We start from the raw sequence: 19672 nt of genomic DNA, 5'->3' as shown, positions 1-19672 counted from the left end.
CAAATTCTTTTCCTATGGATCTTGTCATTGTTTGATTTTAGGCTTTATTAAGACAGACCTAGAGTAGGTCTTACCCCAAGTTATAACCTTTCTGCTGTTTTCAGCTGGACGCCAAGGATGTTAAAGATGTGTTTACAAGATCTCTCCACTTTGACAGGGCCAGAACTCCCTTGGCAATGCTATTATTCCAAGACTGCTCTGCTCTAACTCTAGTATCTCTGTTCTAATCTTAACCCCATATAGTACCTGCTTTCTTGTAAGTCTCAGGTGATCTTACTCTGTGTATTTACAGCCAGAGAAACAGGGTCAATAGGGTGGATGGACACGGACACAAACACACACACACACACACACACACACACACACACACCTGTAATAATAATAATAATAATAATAATTATTATTATTAGGAATTGGCTCATGTAATTATGGAGTCTGAGAAGTCCCAAGATCTGTAGTCAGCAAGCTGGAGACCCAGGAAAGACAATAGTGTAATTCCAAGGTCAAAGGCCTAAAAAGCAGAAGAGCTAGTAGTGTGAGTTCCAGTCCAAGTCTGAAAGCAGTACACAAATGTCCCAGTTCAAAGACAGGCAGAAAGAATTGTTACTTAGCCTTTTTGTTCTCTTCAGGCCCTCGACAGATTGGTTGAGGCCCACCCACTGAGGAAAGGGCAATCTTCTTTACTGAGTCTACCAATCCCAGTGTTAATATCATCCAGAAACACTCTCATAGACATATCCCAAAATAATGTTTAACTAAATATCTGGGCATCCCATGGCCCAGTGAAGTTCAGGCATAAAATGAACCATCACACCATCCTTTACCCACAGATCTGTGGGGGACTCACACAGATTTCGAGAACTCCCTATCTTCATGGCGCCCTCCTTTCCCATGCTCTGCCCAATGGTTTCCAGCCATTTCAGCTGTTTTGAAGTCTGATCTCTGCTTCCTCAGCCCAGTAGGATCACCCTACTTTGTTCAGACTCTAGCTCTCTACATTACAGTTGGGAAATTGTCCCCAGGTAGAGGAGTGAGGTGATTTTGGGGGCTCACCCCATGAATTTCCTCTGAGGGATCAGTTGTGCTTCCTGTTATCCTCTGCCTGAAAGTAATTGCCTAATAATTTTTTTCCCACTTTTATAGTTGTTTATGGTAGGAGGACTAGTCTGGCATCACTTAATCATGGCTGAAAAGGTTGTTAGTTTTCATTTGCTTTTAGAGTATTTTGTTATATGAATTATACCTCTTTTCATCCATTCTTGTGCTGGTTGACATTAGATATTTAGGTGTGTTCAAATTGTCAGTAATACAAATGATGCTGTAATAACTATCTTTGTGCCCAGAAATGGAATTGCAGGGTTACAAAATATATATTTCTTCAACCTTATTAGATATTGCCAATTTGCTCTCCAAATTATACTGTTCTACATATCCACAAACAGCATGAGTTCCATTTATGCCACATCCTTGCCAAAATTTGATCTGTTGAACTATTAAATTTTCTACTTGTGAAAGTGAATGCAAAATGATATCTTGTTACCACAATAAACCTTTCCTAATCACTAGTGAGATTAAATACATATATATATATATGTGTGTGTGTGTGTGTATGTACATACCCATACATACCCATATATACATATACGTATTTATATATTTATTATTGGCTATTTGGGTTTCCTAGTTAGTAAATAGCATTTTTTATTACTTGTCCTTTTTTACAATTGGTTAATCTTTTTTTTTTTTAGTTTCAGGTGTACAAAACAGTGCAATAGTTATACTTTTTACCCCTCACAAAGTGACACCATCTCTTCCCCAATCCACCATCCCACTCCGCCCCCCAGACATCATACATATCTATTACAATTCCACTGACTCCACTCCCACATTATACTCTACATCTCGTGACTATATATGTATATATAAAATTATAGTTAACATAATATTATTCAACATCAGCTTCAGGTGTACAGTACAGTGGTCAAGCCTCTGCACTGTCCATGAAGTGGTCTCCCTAACAAGACATGTGACCATCTGACACCCTACAAAATATTTACATTATTAATTATATTCCATCTTTTTGTTCTTGATTCTTAGGAATTCCTTATAAATTCTAGTTACTAATCCTTTTTTGGTTATGTGAGTTAGATTTGTTTTCCCAACTGGCTTGTCTTTTAGCTGCTTATGAATATGTTGACTTCCTATACAGAAGTGTTAAATTTTAATGTAGTTATATTTGTCTATGTTTTACTAAATGATTTGTGCTTTCTGACCTCTAAACACAGGGGTGCCCCAAGGCTCAGGCGATGGAACTCTTTCTACATTAATTCCCAAGTAATCGTACTTAGTCTCACAGCATCTGTACACTGACATCTTTTACGTCTAGCTCCTCTGAACTCCAATAATATACGATAATTTCAAGGACCCTAGCTGAGTTAGACCTTTCTTCTTCCCTTATTATCCAAGTTTCTTGAATGGGAAGTCTACAGTCACTGTCTCCATTTCCTCATCTTCCATCCACAGTTTAACTTGCTGCAGCTTGGGCTATTGTCCCACTAGTCCACTGATACTGATGATTTTTTCTTCAGCAACACAGCCCATCCCCTTTTCTTTTCAAAGGAAGTCTTATGTGAAATAAGTTACAATATATTAAACAGATAGAAGCAGTATTGCCCTAGTAATGAGTTGGGGAGAAAAGGAACTGCTTTTCTCAGCTTTCCAATGCTCTAGAAGCATTTTTACTGAGCCCTGCTATCTTTCCAACCTCCCTATTTCCCCCCAAACATCCTAATCTCCAGCCATATTGAACTATTTGAAAATTCTTGTATCATACTCCTTCCCATCTCCTGTGCTTTTGTACAATGCTCCTTCACCTGCCTTGAGCCTGCTTTAACCAGTTCTCTCATCTCAAGGAGCACCTCCCAGCCCATCTTTCCCTTTATCATTCCTTCTCTTTTCATGCCTCTATCATCACACTTACCACACTGAATTGTAACTGTCTATTTACATATCTTTCTATCCTACTAAACTGAGGATTTCTAGAGATCAGAGAACCTGCCTTTCCTCCATGAAGGTCTTTAGTGTATATCAAAAACGGAATGAATAAATCAATGAATGAATGGCCGAGGAAGCTGAGCTAGACCCAAGTCTGAATTGGCAGACCACCAAGTTTGTTTCGTAAAACAGTTTTATTAAGATACAATTCACAGGGTTGTGAAGCACAATCTAATTCTAAAACATTTTTGTTCCCCCCAAAAGAAAACTCTACTCTTTAGCGGACACTCTCCATTCCCACCCCCCACCCCTCCACCCCGACCTAGACAACCACTAATCTTCTCAGATCAGCAAATTCAGCATAGGTAAATTGATCACAAATCCTCAAAATCGATCCTGGATCATGATGTGAAATTTGGTAGATAATTGTCCCACTTTATCAACTTGTATTGCAGAAACTTAAACTTAAATTGCAGCTCCAGGTTTGATCCACAATTTGATCGGGAATTTATTAGAACTAGATCCACATTTAACAGGGGTGGTTGGTTTGGGTTGGTCTTGCTTTTCACTGTTGTTTACGTAAACTCCCTTTAGTTGTCCATACTTTGGTAGAAAACAGGGTAACTGTAAAAACCTCATACATAACCTCTGGTAGCAATCACGGAAAGTGCCTGATAACAACCTCTTCTGGAGAGTTTAGTCCCCTAGAAGATACCATGGATTTAACATTACGTGAGTAGTCGCTTTCCGGAGCTATTATTTTTAACCCGATTCTTCACAGGCTCACCTCTGGATGGGTGTTGTGCGGGTGGAGACGCAGGAGGCCTCGAGAATCAGAACGCGGTTTCCAGCGAGACCGCATTTTAGCAATTGGGCCGCGGCTATTGCGTTGCGGAACAGCATTTCCCCTAGCTCGTCCGAGTCGCGGGAGCAGTGACGCAGCCAGCGCGCGGTGACGCCCGCGCGGCGCGGTGCACGCTGGGATATTTAAGTCTTCTCCGCGGCGCGGAGCCGCAATGTCTCCGGCGGCCGCGGTGCCTGGAGGAGGCGAGCGGCGGCGGCCGATAGCGAGTGTCAGGGACGGCCGGGGCCGGGGCTGGGGCTGCGGTGGGGCGGCGCTCCTCGGCCTATCGCTGCTCGGCCTCGTGCTGTACCTGGTCCCGGCGGCGGCTGCGCTGGCCTGGCTGGCCGTGGGGGCTACCGCGGCCTGGTGGGGAGTGAGCCACAAGCCCCGAGCTTCGCCCGCCTTCTCCTCGCTGGTTCGGAACGCGCGGCGTCAGCGAACGCTGCTGACCTCACCTCCGGCCAAGTCAACGGTAAACGGAAACCTCCTTGAGCCGCGGACCCTCCTGGAAGGACCCGACCATGCTGAACTGCTCCTAATGGGCAGTTACCTCGGCAAGCCCGGCCCTCCACCGCTTGCCGCGGCCCTGGAGGCCAGGAACCTGCGGGAGAGGCCTGGCCGCCACCCGCCGGCCCGCTCCTCGCCGCTGGCTCACTCGCCCCCGGCTCACTCGCCCCGTCGCGTTGACCACATTCACCCTTCTCTCCCTAACCCCCTTCTCCCACCCTCCAGGAGGCCCTCCCATAGGTAAGATATTCTCATCTTTCCCATCCCTCCTCTATCCACTGGCTTTGAATTGAGGACTTAACTTTTAAATCCGATTTTCTTTTTCATTAAGTCAAAAGTGGATTCTGTATTGTTTTGTCCTCTTTAAAACAACTTAGTGCGTGTCAACCTCCTGCACCCCCCTTTAACCTTTGGAATGAGATGTGGCTGTAGCTGTTCCCTTCCTTGCAATTCTTAAAATTGTCTGAATTTTAGTACAGTATAGATTTAGCAAAATATTCCTTAACACCAAAATATCCCTATTTCAGGCCATATAGTATGTTTTGTTATATTTTTTCTTTGAACCGATAAGAGAAATTCTGTCAGCTGAGTTCAAATAGGTGTTCCTAGGAAACACTTTGTCCATTGATAAAACTTGATTGATAAAATCAAATGAAAGAGACCTTTTTCATTTAGTCCCAGTGACAGAGATACCAGAAAGTACATAAATTTAGCGAATGTCTTAGGTTCTTGATAAGTACATTTAGTTGAGAAGATGAACATTTAGATGTTAAGAACGTTTGACTTTTGGCATATATTACTGATGACTTAGCATAAAAGATTGAAGGATTCTTGAAAAGTTCCTCCCTGCATGTCCTAACGCTCACTCTTCTTCCATCGTAGTTTTACTTGGTGTGGGCAAGGTTTTCAATTTCCCTCTCAAATTGTTGAAGCCCATTGTAGTGGCAGCTGTTAAGCAGCTGCTACTCTCTGCCCTTAAATGGAATGGGGGTAAAGTGCCATAAAAATACTGTGTTCTGTGTTGCTTAGAGCTTTAAGCTCTCTGGAAAATGTCTGAACTCACATGGTTCTTCAGTCAGTTAAATTTTCTGACATTCTTTGAAGCTTTTTTAGTTCCATAACATGTCTCCCATTCTCCACAGGGATTGTGGGACTTTATCAAATCGGTTTCTAATAACACCTCGAAGACGATATCCAATCCAGCAGGCCCAGTATTCCCTTCTGGGGGTACTTCCCACAGTGTGCTGGAATGGTTGTCACAAGAAGACTGTGCTATCTGCTCGTAATTCCAAAATGGTGTGCAGCCCAGTAACAGTGAGGATTGCTCCTCCCGATCGCAAATTGACTCATTTTCCAGTGTGAGTATTATTGTTTATTCTTCGATGGTCGTTCCTCTGACAAGAAAACTATAAAGCAAAAAAACAAAAAGTACCTGTACTTGCTTATTTAAATGAGAAATCCCAAGTTCTAGTTGTTGAACCGTTTTTTATTCTCTTGTTTTTTGCCTTAGACTGTAGCTTTAATTGCCAAGGGCATTTTCTATGAATGTATAAGTTACACTTTTGCTTGTTGACTAGCTTCTGATTTCTAGTGACTGAAGTCTGTGCTGTATGACGTGGTACTTAAAATATCTTAATGCTAGAATCTTGTCTTTCATTGCAGGCCAGAGCAGTTAATCAGCTCAACACTGTCCTCACCATCAAGTAATGCTCCAGACCCATGTGCAAAAGAGACTGTACTGAATGCCCTCAAAGAGAAGAAGAAAAGAACAGTGGAGGAGGAAGAACAAATATTCGCTGATGGCCAGGAAAATAAAAGAAGGTAACAGGCCTAGCAGAGTACTAAAAAAAAAAGCCTCCTATGTAGACTCCGGTAATTTGTTGAAATACAGCTTATTCTTATAAAGATATAGAGGCCAGCTCCAGTTTGTGAGCCTTAGTAGGTCTTTGGCTTTCATGGAAGAGCTTGGTAACAAGGGTTTTAATGCTATTCATCTCAGGCTAAGGCACAGGTTAGATAAATGTTATAATTTACCTTTTCCATAAGTACTAGAAATAAGCCAACAACTATTAGTCTTGTTGCCTCATACTTTTTATACAAATGTGTTAAATTCTGTTTTTGAGAGAATGCTCAAAGGCTTTCCCTCACAATTTTGTGTTGTTCAATTATTTAAACCACCAGTTTAAATGTCATAATTGGGCTGAGAGGGAATGCTTGGAAAAGAAAATAGAATATGGTAGTTTTATCAGTAACGAGAGTAAAACCAACTACATTCATTGGTTTTCAATAACTATATGAAAATGGAGCAAGGAGTCTGTTTCCTAAGCTTGGAAAGAGAGGAGGTTGAAGTCACTAATTAGAATGCAGAATTGCTTGTGATTTTCCAAGGAATCAGTTAAGGATTCCACTTATTTTTTAATACAACAAATTGAGCAACCACAATATGCCAGAGCCTATTCCAGGTACTGTGGATAGAGCAGTGAACAAGACAAAGTCCTCATGGGACTTATTTGAGGGGGAGAGACAAAAAAGGGTAGGGGATAATGAAATAAACAAGGTAATTATAGATGGTAAGTATATAGAGATTTAAAAACAGGGTGATATAACAGAGGGTAATGAGAAGGGGGCTTCTTTACATAAGTGGCCAAGGCAGGGCTCTCTGAGGAAACAGTACCCCACATTTAAAAATATAATCATAGGGGGCCGGCCAAGTGGCTCAGTTGGTTAAGAGTGCGAGCTCTGAGCAACAGGGTCACCGGTTCGATTCCCAAATGGGCCAGTGAGCTATACCCTAGCTGAGCTGCCAACAGGTGGCAGGATGACTCAGCTGGTGAGAGCATGTGCTCCTAACAACAAGGTTGCTGGTTCGACTTCCACATGGGATGGTGGGCTATGCCCACCCGCAACTAAGATTGAACATGGCACCTTGAGCTGTGCGGCTGCAAGCTGCCAACGGGCAGCCAGATGGCAACTGGACTTGGAGCTGCGCTAGCTGGACCCTCCACAACTAAGATTGAAGGACAACAACTTGGCTGTTCCCCTTCCCCAATTCCCCAACACTGTTCCCCTTCCCCAATTCCCCAATAAATCTTTTAAAAAAAAAAAAAAAAGGAAAGAAGAAAATATAACCATTGTTCCCATTACCTAGATCAGATTGTTCATATCTCACAGGTTCAGAGTTGACTATCTTTGATGCTGTAGATAACAAAATTAAGTAGGGAAGTACTAACTAATGCAAGTATATTTTTATAACATAGGAAGATCAGGTAATGATGACTAGAGATAGGATTTACAAATGAGTAACTTGAGCTAATATCAGCTAGCTAAGCAGCAGTAGCAGGAGGCAGAGGGTTGGAGATAGGAGAGGAAACAACTATTCTTATGGTCCAAAAGGTTTTTCATGTTCTTCAGGGTGGTAATTTTACTTAGCCCTAGTAAGCCTATAACTGAGGATTCTGTATTGTTCCCATAATTGGAATAAGCAGTGATTATGTACATCACACATAAGCCCTTCTTATATGTGAGATATAAAGTTTTCCCCTCACAGATTTGCCATATTAACCTCTAGAGCACTATGGGATGTGTGGATTAGTCCCTAAAGATTTTTTTGTTTCTAATATGTGGATGGTAGGGTGATAAATCTTTTATCATAATAATTAATACACCGGAATAGTTCCAACGGTCTTGAAGTAGAGTAAGTCATCACTTAACATCGTCGATAGATTCTTGGAAACTGACAGCATATAACGACAAAACCAATTTTCTGTTAGGCTAAGTGATATAAATAAGAGTTAAGTTCCTATGGCATCTCATCAACATTATAACAAAACAACGTTAAACAAAAAGATGTTATTTGAGGATCTGTATTTTCATACTTATTGCCAAAACAATCTTAGAATAAATTTTTCTTTTGGAATTTGGGATTTGAAGCAACCTTTTTCTTCTCTAGCATTAAACCTATGCTCCATAGAAATAGTAGAAAGTCCCAGGAATAAGAAAATATGCTTTAAGGAAGAAAAGTTATTTCATTTAATTGAGAGTTTTTTTATTTATCACAGGCGCCATGATAGCACTGGAAGTGGACATTCAGCATTTGAGCCCATGGTGGCCAATGGAGTTCCTGCTGCTTTTGTGCCTAAGTAAGTGAGAATCCATCTGGTTGACGTACATACCATTTAGTAAAAGGGCATTGTCAGAGTTATTGTCCTATAGATTTTCCTCTTTGCTTTTTGCATTGCTTTATTTGTTCAAGTTCAGATCTTTGAAATCAGAGAGGGACATTTTGAGTAACTTGCCACAGTAACTCTCTAACGAGCGATGTCTTGCAATACGAGTAGTTTGTTTCCGGAATGAATTACGCTCACAAACCAAGATATTACTGTATTTAGTAACCACGTATGTAAATAGAAAGATCACAAGGTTTACACAATGGATAAAAAGCAACAGTGTGAAATTTAAGATAAAAGTTAAATTTCTACATTTGAGAAGTAAATGGATGGGAGGAAAAGTGGCTCAGAAACATGTGGGAAAAGACTTAGGGTAGCTTACCTTCTTAATTTGAGCTAGCTGTATAATGTGGCTGCCAAAAAAGCTAATGTGCCCCTAGTCTGTGCTGATAGAAGAACAAAGACGAGAATGAGGTAGGTAAGCGGTAGTCCTGCTTTCCTTAATTCTGCTCAGATTGTCCATGGAGTGTTGTGTTTGGCTTGTGATTGTCCCAACACTGTAAGAGAGGATACACACAAACTAAAATTCATTCCAAGTGAATCAACTAAGATGTTAAGGGGTGGTGATGGTGGGTGAAGGGTTTTGAAGGTATACTACTCATAAGTACTAGCCCAGAGGAGAAAAATCTCAAGGGGAATAAGGAAATGAAGGCGGGCAGGATAATGATCTCCAAAAAAACTGAAGGCCTGTGGCGTGAAAAGGATAACAGCTTGCTTGGTACAGCTCCAAATAGGATCCATGAGTGAAAGTTAGAGAAACTGTTTTCATCCAATATAAGAATAAACTGGTCCACTTTTGACATTCATCACTCCAGGAGGTAGTTGTCTGTATGGTAACAGAGGTCAGATGACTATTCTACAGGAAGGATATATGGAGAATTTTTGTTTCAGTCGGAAGCTTAGAAAAAAATGATTCCTCTGAACTGATTTTATTTCACAGCTTTATTGAGGGTTAGTTGACATGTAATAAACTGTCTCTTTAAAGTGTATACAATTTGGGCCGGCCGAGTGGCTCAGTTGGTTAAGAGCTCGCTCAAGAGTTTGAGCTCTGAGCAACAGCGGTTCGAGTCCCGGCCCGAGCTGAGCAGCTGCTGAGCTGCCAACAGGTGGCAGGATGGCTCAGCTTAAAAAAAAAAAATGGATAAAGTGTATACAATTTGATAATTATTATTATTATTTTTTTAATTTTATTGGGGAATTGGGGGGATGGGAACAATGCTGGGGAATTGGGGTAAGGGGAACAGACAAGTTGCTGTCGTTTTGTTCTTCAGTCTAGTTGTGGAGGACGTTGCTTCACTGGCCCAAGTTGGCACCATCATTGCGCTCTTCCGGGCGAGGCAGATCAGTCGCCGGCTTCTGGACGGCCGCTCACTGCGGCTGCTGGCCGCTCACGCTGGCTGCTGGCTACACATGGTAGCCCATGGCAACCCACTGCCACAGGGGCTGCAGCCTACGCCCGTCGCCAGCGACTCACAGCAACCCAGCTCCAGGTTGAGCTGTTGTTCAGCATCTTAGCTGTGGAGGGCAGTGTCACTGGCCCTCATATGTGGGATCCGAACCGGGGCCCTCTGGCGTCCCAAGCCAGTTCTTAACCATCACGCCACTCGGCTGGCCCTGATAATTTTTGACATGTATATACCTGTGAAACCATTATCACAGTCAAGGTAATAAACATAACAGTCACCTCCAAAAGTTTCCTGTGTCCCTTCAATCTTGCCCCCACCCCCAGACATGCATGATCTGCTTTCTGTCACTATAGATTAGTATGCATTTTGTAGAGTATAACGTAAGTGGAATCATACATTTAATTTTTTAAATATTTGGCTTTTCCTTTTTTACTTTGTCAGGTATATTTAGTTGAATTGTTAACAATAAAATTAAGAGCATTATCCTTTTCTACTAAGTTTAAGAAAGATTTTGTGGCCATGGATAAAGCCTTAAAAGAATGTTGCCTTCAGTAGCACATCTAACTGTCTTTTTCTCTTTTATTAGGCCTGGGTCTCTGAAGAGAGGTCTCAATTCCCAGAGCTCAGATGACCACTTAAATAAGAGATCCCGCACCTCTTCTATGAGCTCCATGACCAGCACGTATACAGGTGGCATTCCTAGCTCCAGCCGCAATGCCATTACTAGTTCATACAGTTCTACTCGAGGTGTCTCTCAGGTACATTCTTCTTTTGGCATGAGCAAAATGGGTTCCTAGCATTAATTAATTGATTAGCCAGTGTTTACTAACCACCTCTATCTGTCAGGTATTGGGACTACCTCTAAACTAACAGAAGGTACAAATCCTTGAATGGTAACTATAGGCCAATGGAACAGAATAGAAAACGCATAAAGTAAACCAGTGTGTGTGTGTATGTGTGTGTGTGTGTATGGAAACCTTATACAAGACAGAACCATTATTGCAGATAAATGCACAAAGGATGAATAATTCAGTAAATGGTGTTAATTGAACAGAGAAGGTAGATTGAGTCTGGGTTATATTGGGTCATAAAAGCAATTTACCCTACAGGCATTGCAAATTTAGTGGGAGGTTTAGAAATAAGAAGTAATTGTAATTCTTTTTTAGAAAGAGGATGTCATATAACATAGAGAACAGAGCAGACTTTGCTACCAGACAAACTTGGGTTCAATTTTTTGGCTCTGACAGTTAGTAGCTATAGGGCCTTTGGCAGGTAAATCACTTAAGTCTTTCTCTCATCTCTGAAGGATTATTGTAAAGATTAAAGGTAATGTTTGAAAAGTGCCCTTTACAATGCCTGTCAATAAGTGGGTACCCAGTTACATAGTATTAGGGAAAAAAAGTGTGCGGAGGAAGATTTTAGAGGAGAGAGATTTTGAGATTTTGAAATTAAGCAGTCCAGAAGGCTCTCATAGTAATATAAATGCAAGATGATGGCCTAAGCCAGAGCAGTTGTGAGAATGCAAAGAACAGGGTAATAATAACCTTTACCTTGAGCACTTATTCTATGTTAGGCACTTTATGTACATTTCCTCATGTAATCATCACAACGAGCCTGTGAAGTAGACCCATTATTCCTGTTTTTTAAACCTTTTTGTTATGTCAAATTTCAAATGTACATACAAGGAAAGAAAATACAGTGATGAACCTCCATGTAGCATCAGTGGTTAACAGCATTTTGTCAGTCCTGTTCGATCAATAACCCCACATTTTTGGTTTTGTTCTTGTGTTTTAAAGTAAACTGCAAACATGTCATTTCACCTATAGAAGTACCTCAGTGTTTCTTTAAAGATTTTTTAACATTAATAGCCACTATACTATTATTCTTCTTCAACAACAATAATTATTTTGTATTAGTTAATATCACTTTATGTTCAAATTGCCCTTATTCCCACAAACTGTCTTTTCATTCATTTATTTATTTATTTAATTTTTTTGTTGAAGATTTTATTGGGGAATTGGGGGAGGGAAACAGACAAGCTGCTGTCCTTTGGTTCTTAGTCTAGTTGTGGAGGACATCGTTTCACTGGCTCATGTTGGTATTATGATGATTGCACTCTTCTCGGCTGAGGCAGTCGGTCGCCGCCATTGGATGGCTGCTCACAGCGGCTCATGGCGGCTCTTGCCAGCTGCCAGCCGCTCACAGTAGCTCACGGCAGCCCACTGCAACCCCACTGCAGCCCAGCTCCAAGTCGAGCTGTTGTTCACCATCTTAGCTGTAGAGGGCTCAGCGTCACTGTCCCATATGGGAACCGAACCGGTGGCCCTGCTGCTCAGAGCTCACTCTCCCAAGCCAACTCTTAACCAACTGAGCCACTTGGTTGGTCTTTTTAGTAAAGTTACTTTGTTTCAGGGACCAAAAATTAATTCATTACATTTGGTTCATATGTCTCTGAGGCTCTTTTAATCTATAATGCTATTGCTTCTCTTTATTTTGTGCTTTTGAAAAATCTGGGTTATTTTGTTCTCTAGGATTTCCCACATTCTGAATTTAGTTTGCATTGTCACAGTGTCATTTTAACACTTGCTGTATTCCCCTGTTTTTCCTGTAAACGGGTAGTTGGATCCTGAGGCTTGATTAGATTCAAGGTCAATTATTTTGGCAGATTATGGTGTAGGTGGTCATTTGTATTTCCTATCGCATTACATCAGGAGCACATGATGTCTGGTTGCCTCCCTTTTGTGATGTTAATATTGATCACTGGGTTCAAGTATTCTGATAGTCTCATACGTTCATATGTTCATTTTAATTTTCATATGAGCTTTTCATCTGAAGGTTTTAGCAGCCATTTATCATCTTTGCCTCGGTCCATTGTTTTATTAGGTTACAAAATGGTGACACTCTAATTCTGTCTTTCCCTCTACATTTATTAACCAAAATTCTATGTAGAAGAACATGCCCTAACTATAGGAATGACAGGATAAGAAGAAGACATTGATGCCATAGCTAACCCTAAAGGTGGCCAGTGAGGATTTTGCTGTTGTTGGTAATAATCTTTATGAACTTCTCAATTTTTATAAGCATTTTATGATCCTCAATACATTATAGTTATTCTTTTCAATGCACAGAATTTTCCAGCTTTGACCAGTGGGAGACCTTTCAAATTGGCTCTTGTATTCTTTTGTTTTGACCCCAGTGGTCTTTGATAGCTTCCTAGCTTTTTGGCCAAAAACAAATCCATCTTGTACATTTCCAACCCAGATTGAAGTTGGCTATTTCTTCAAATAGCCTTGGTTTCTTTTCAGTTGGAAATGATATTTATAGACTACAATCTAGATTCTAGGACAGTTAAAATACACATATCTTCTAGAAAAAGGACTCTAGGGGCAGCCTGTTAGCTCAGTTGGTTAGAGTGCAGTGCTCATAACACCAAGGTTGCCGGTTCAATCTCTACATGGGCCACGGAGCTGCACCTTCCACAACTAGATTGAAACAACTACTTGACTTGGAGCTGAAGGGTCCTGGAAAAAAACACTGTTTGCCAACCAAAAAACAAATAATAATAAAGGACTAAATTGTTAGTTTGTATCAATATTTCAAATTTAGGATTACAGAATATTTTACATAATTTCTTTGGTTTTATATTTTTATGTATTTTTACACAAAAAAGTTGGTTCATAATTACTTATTTAATTGATCTTAATATACACAATTTCAAAGTAACTATCAATGTCATTAACAGTAAGACTTACAAAATCAGTTTAAGAATTATTTATGATTCATTTTGTCATTAGTATATATTCCTCTATGGATACCGGGGATATAGAATCAAAACATATGTTTTGAAATAATGTGAAATGATTGTTCTCAGTTGGTTATACCACCAACTTGATACATACTGTTGACCCTTAAACAACATGGGGGTTAGGGATGCAGACCCCCACACAGTTGAAAATCCACATATAACTTTAGTTAACCCTCCATATCTGGATTGAAATTATACTACCTTCATTCCATAGTTGGTTGAATCCATGGATGCGAAACCACAAATACGGAGGGCCAGCTGTACTATATTTATTGAAAAAATAAGTAGACCCACACAGTTCAAACTGTATGTAGTAAGGCTAGTGGGAGTCAACTGTAGTATGGTTAATTTGTTAACTATGTTTTAATGTTTTAGGGATTTCTGTGTTTTTTATTTAGTTTGTTTCTAATTATGTAAAATACTTAAATTGTTCTGAAGAACATGTAATAGAGCAAGATACACTCAGAGAAGTCCAGTTTTCATCTGTTTCCGCTCTACATTTTCCCTTCCTCTCCATTTTTACTCTTTGTTTATCCTTTCGTTGTTTTTTTTTAACTGTGCAAATCAGTGTCTATCTGTATGTAAACCTCCACCTTCTAATATTTAAGGTAGTAACATATTACAAGTATGAGCCTTGCTTTTTTTCACTTATTCTGCACTAGAGGCCAATCCATAGCAGTATATAGACATTCATCTTTTTCTTTTTTTTAATAACTGCATAGTGACTCTTATTCTCTGTTGATAAACATTGGGTTGTTTCAGTCTTCTGCTATTACAGATAGTGCTGCAAATAATACTTTAGTTACTAAGTCATTTCATACTTTGGCCATTATACTTCTGGGATAGATTCCTAGAAAATAGGTTCCCCGGTTAGAGGTTAAATGTGTGGGTAATTCTGCTAGATATTGTTCATTTCCTCTCTTTAAGTGTGTACCATTTTAACATTCCTATCAGCTTTGTATGAGAGGGACCATTTCTCCAGTCTCACCAGCAGATTAGGTTGTCATAGTTTTGGGGTTTTACCAGTTTGATAGGTGAGGAATAGTATTTAATTTGTGTCTCTTTTGAATAAGTGTGAGCAGCTTTTTATATATTAGAGAAACATATTCCAAGCGAACTAAAGATGTAAATGTACAATAGAAACTGTAGAAGTATTTGCAAAAACAGGTTTCTCGTGCATTGCTGGTGGGAGTGTCAGTTGGTACAGTTCTCTAGGGGGCAGTGTGGCAGTAATTATCAGCATTGGAAATGCATGTGCCCTTTGATCCAGCAGGTCTGCTCAGAGACATACACAAGGATGTTGATTTTAGCATTATTTTAATACCAGAAGCTTGGAAACAACGTATATGTACCTTTTCAGGGAGCTGGTTGAATAACTAACTTACAGTAGTAATTTAAACATAAGTTTAAATACGGTGTAACTGTTAAAAAGAATAAGGCAGCTTACTAGGCACTCATGTGAATGATCTCAAAAACATAAAAAAAAAAGGTGCAGAACTCTGTGTATGTCCTTGATCATTTGTGCTACTGATTTCTTTAATCTTTTAATGTGCATAGAATAATTCTGACAGGATATATTAGAAATTGGTAATAACCTACTGAGATAGAATGGAAACTTTTTACTGTATACTCACTCTACTTGTTGGAATTTGTAACATGTGCTACAAGTATTATCTTTCCTGGTATCAAAAAAAAAATTTTAGGTGAAGTAAAATACCCCTGCCTTGGCTATACCCATCTCCATTTTATCTCCATGCCTATTATTAACATTCCTACTGTGTGAGCAAACACTGATAATATACAGAATTTTAAATTGGTTTACACAAATGAGATCATAGCATATGTGCTCTTTTGCATCTTTTTAAATCATTATTTATTGTATAACAGCCCATGTCATGTAATCTCTTTTTTAATGGCTTTTAAAAATTAGAGTATAATGTGCAGAAAAATATCACAAGTGTATAGCTCCATGTAACCACCCACATGTCAAGTAATAAATCATTTTCAACACCCACAAGCCCCTCTCATACCCACTCCCAGTCTACCCCTTCCTCCTTCCTTTCTGAATATTAGCACTATTTATGTTTTTTCCTGTTTTTGAACTCTGTATAAATGGAAACACAGAAAATGCTTTTTTGTGTGTTTGGTGTGTCTCACCCAGTATTTTACTTGTGAGATTCATCCATGTTGTTGCATGTAGTAGTAGGTCTTTCATTTTCATTGCTGTATATTGTTCCATGATTAATATACCACAATGAATTCTACCATTGGATGTTTGGGTTTTCAGTTTGGAGCTATAATAATGCTACTATAGACATTCTTGTATGAGTCTTTTGGTGCACATACATAAAGTATGTGCATGTTCAGTTTTAGTAGATGTTGAACAATTTTTTGAAGTGATGTTTCAGTTGACACTCCTTCCAATACAGTACGAAATTTTGTTCCTGCCGTTACACAACCTCCCTAACACTTCATTGTTGCCAGTCTCTTCAGTTACTCATTCCAGTGGGTGTGAAGTAGTAGTTCATTGTGGTTCAATTTTTGTTTCCCTGGTTATTAATGAGAAAGAGGTGTGAACTGTTCACTGGCCATTTGTACATCCTTTTTTATGAAGTGCCTGTTCAAGTTTATTGGCTCTTTTCCATTAGGTTTTTTTAAATTTTTTATTTTATATAAGTTCTTTATATTTTCTAGATACAAGCTCTCTGTGAATTATACGTATTGCAACAAATAAGTGTCCTATGCTGGCTCACCATTTCACTCTTATAATCTTTTCACTTATGGTTAGTATATTTTGTGAACCGTTGAGGACATTTTTGCTTACTTAAAGTCATGATAATATTTTCTTATGCTGCTGTCTAGAAGCTTTATTATTTTTCATTTCACATTTATAGTCCCCCTGAAATTGAGTTTTGTGTACAGAGCTAGGGGTCAAATGAGTGTTTTTCCATATAAATACCAATTTGACTTGGCAATATTTATTGAAAGAACCATCCTTTCCCTCAGTTCTGCAGCACCACCTTTGTCATAATTTAAGTGTCCATATATATGTGGATCTATTTCTAGATTCTGTTCTGTTCCATTGGTCTATTTTTCTACCCTTGTGCCTGTTTTTTTTTCCCCACCCTGTGCTACATAAAGTTTGATATGTAGTAGAATAAGTCATCCAACTTTCTCATTTCTCTTCAAAAATGTTCTTGGATCTTAGCCCTTTGCATTTCTATATAATTTTAGAATCAATTTGTCGATTTCTACCAAATAAAAAAAAACTTGCTGAGATATTGATTGGGATTGCCTTTACCAATTGTTTTGGAGAGAATTGACATTTTTACAATATTGAATCTTTCAGTCCATGAACTTGGTATATCCTTCATTTATTTACATCATCTTTAACTTCTCTGTAGTGCTTTACATATCTTTATTAAATTTATTCCTAGGCATATGTTTTTGATGCTATTATAAATAGTATACTAGAAGTTTGATTGTTACTGATGTATAGAAATACACCTGTTTTGGTATTCAGATATTTAGAAAATTTTCTTAATTCTGAATATGTACCTGTATATTCTTTAGGATTTTTGTATGTACATCATGTTGTCTATAATAATAGCAGTTTTTTTCCCTTTTTTTCCAACCCTTATATTATTTGTTTGTCTTATTGCAGTTGGCTAAGACTCCAGTATAATATTGAACAGAGGTGATAGCAAACATCCTGGTCTTGTTTTTTCTAATTTTAGAGGGTGTACTTTCCACCTTTCATGTTACATGTGACATTTTATACAGAGTTTTTTTTGTAGATATCCTTTATTGGATTAAGGAAATTCTTTTTCCAAGGTTATATTGTCAAAGAACCAATTTTAGGACCCACTCTACTATGTTTTTCTATTTCTTTAATTCCTGCCCTTGTAGATAATATTTCCTTCTTTTTTCTTCATGTTTGATTTGCTAGGATTTCTTTCTGACTTTTTAATATGGATTCTTAGATCCTGGGTTTGTTTTTTCCCCCCATCCTTTTCTAATATATGCTTTTAAACTTACACATTTCCTATAAACTCAACTTTAGCTGCATCCTACAGTTTTGAAATAGAAGTATTTTTCATTTTCATTCAGTTCAAAATATTTTCTAATTTCCATTGTGATTTCTTCTTTGACTCATGGGTTATTTAGAAGGGCATTGCTCTTTTTGAGGACTACGACTAAGTCTTTGAAACTGCCCCAGAAGCCAGAACTGTAAGATCCCCTCCTATTTCACATCCGGTTGCAATTAATAAAGGCTGTTTGTACTGTAAAAACAAATAGGAAGGGAGAGAAAGGGGGGAGGGAGGAAGGAAGGAAAGAAGGGAGGGAGAGAGGGAAGAAGGAAGGAAGGAAATTGCTTAATTTCTAAGCAATTAGGAATTTTCTAGTTACTGTTTTGTTACTGGTTTTTAGTTTAAGTATGCTAGGTCACAGGATATACTCCTATCAATCCTTGAAATGTTTTGAAATTTGCTTTATAGCCCAGCACATGTTTTGTTTTGATAAGTGTTTCAACTTCACTTGAAAAGAAATTTTATTACGAAGTGCTCAGTTGTGGTTTATCTTCCTTGGAATTTGTTGTGTGGCCTGATGTCTTTTGGTGGCTTTGAAAAACTCTCAGCCATTATCGATTCAGATATTGTTCTACCCTGTTTTCTTACCTCACTGGTATTCCAGGACATGTTGTGTCTCATGTGTATCTCTTTTTGTATTTCCCATCATTTTGTCTCCCCAAACTTCAGTTCTTCTGTTTCCTAGTTTATGAATTTCTTTCAGCTTTGTGAAATCTGCTGTCTTTCTCCATTGTATGTTCATGTTTTTGGTTCTTCTGTCAAAATTTAGATGCCCATATACAGAGGGTGCCCAAAAAATGTATACACATTTTAGGAAAGGAAAAAAACTGTATTAAAATTGTAATACTCAACCTACGAGGACTGACAATTAAGTTCGCAAACTCATCCTGAAAAAGTGCTACTCACCTCATTGCTGAATATCACTACAGTCACCTTCGAAGTACTCCCCTTGGGAAGCTGTGCACCGACACCCGTGCATAGTCTACCCTTCAAAGCAGTTTTGGAACTCTCTCTCTGGAATGATCATCAGAGCTGTCGTCTTATTTCCCTTGATGTCCTGAATGTCATCCAGATGTCTTCCTTTTCAATATTTCCTTTATCTTTGGGTAAAAAAAGAAGTCATTGGGGGCCAGATCAGGTGAGTAGGGAGGGTGTTCCAATACAGTTATTTGTTTACTGACTAAAAACTCCCTCACAGACAGTGCCATGTGAGCTGGTGCATTGTCATGATGCAAGAGCCATGAATTGTTGGCGAAAAGTTCAGGTCATCATAACTTTTTCATGCAGTCTTTTCAGTACTTCCAAATAGTAAACTTGGGTAATCGTTTGTCCAGTTGATACAAATTCATAATTAATAATCCCTTTGATATCAAAAAAGGTTAGCAACATTGTTGCAACAAATTCACGAACTTAATTGTCCAGCCTCATGTACAGATAACAAAAGATGAATACAAGTCATGTGTATACATTTTTTTGGCCCCTCTGGTATGTGTGGGTTTATTTCTAGGCTATCAGCTCTGTTCCATTGGTCCCTGTGTCTTTTTTTCTGCTAATACCATGCTATTTTTATTATTGTGGCATTGTAGTATAGTTTGAGGTCAGAAAGTGTGATACCGCTGGCTTTGTTTTTCTTTCCTCAGGATTGCTTTGGCTATTTGGGGCCCTTTTGTGGTTCCTACAAATTTGAGGATTTTTTTGTTCTACTTCTATTAAAAATGCCATTGGGATTTTGATTGCATTAAATCAATTGTATATTGTTTTAGATAATATGGTCATTTTAACAATGTTGATTTTTTTTT

The 19672-nt window shown here is 38.8% G+C and overlaps 1 protein-coding gene across 1 annotated transcript in view; it reads left to right on the top strand.

The window, feature by feature from the left end:
* The first annotated feature begins 3915 nt into the window (after positions 1–3915).
* LOC109385022 (nuclear envelope pore membrane protein POM 121C-like) overlaps positions 3916–19672 on the top strand; it is a 32856-nt gene continuing 17099 nt past the window's right edge. The window contains exons 1-5 of the mRNA XM_019646860.1: positions 3916–4585; positions 5488–5703; positions 6008–6166; positions 8404–8484; positions 10564–10735. Of these exons, the coding sequence (XP_019502405.1) occupies positions 4011–4585; positions 5488–5703; positions 6008–6166; positions 8404–8484; positions 10564–10735 (1203 nt within the window). The 5' untranslated portion in view covers positions 3916–4010. The remainder of the gene's footprint in view (positions 4586–5487; positions 5704–6007; positions 6167–8403; positions 8485–10563; positions 10736–19672) is intronic.

The sequence above is a fragment of the Hipposideros armiger genome, unplaced genomic scaffold, assembly GCF_001890085.2.
Source record: "Hipposideros armiger isolate ML-2016 unplaced genomic scaffold, ASM189008v1 scaffold_107, whole genome shotgun sequence".
NCBI classification, from domain to species: Eukaryota; Metazoa; Chordata; class Mammalia; order Chiroptera; family Hipposideridae; genus Hipposideros; species Hipposideros armiger.
Note: the sequence above shows the minus strand (reverse complement) of the source record. Positions and strands in the feature narration are given on the sequence as shown.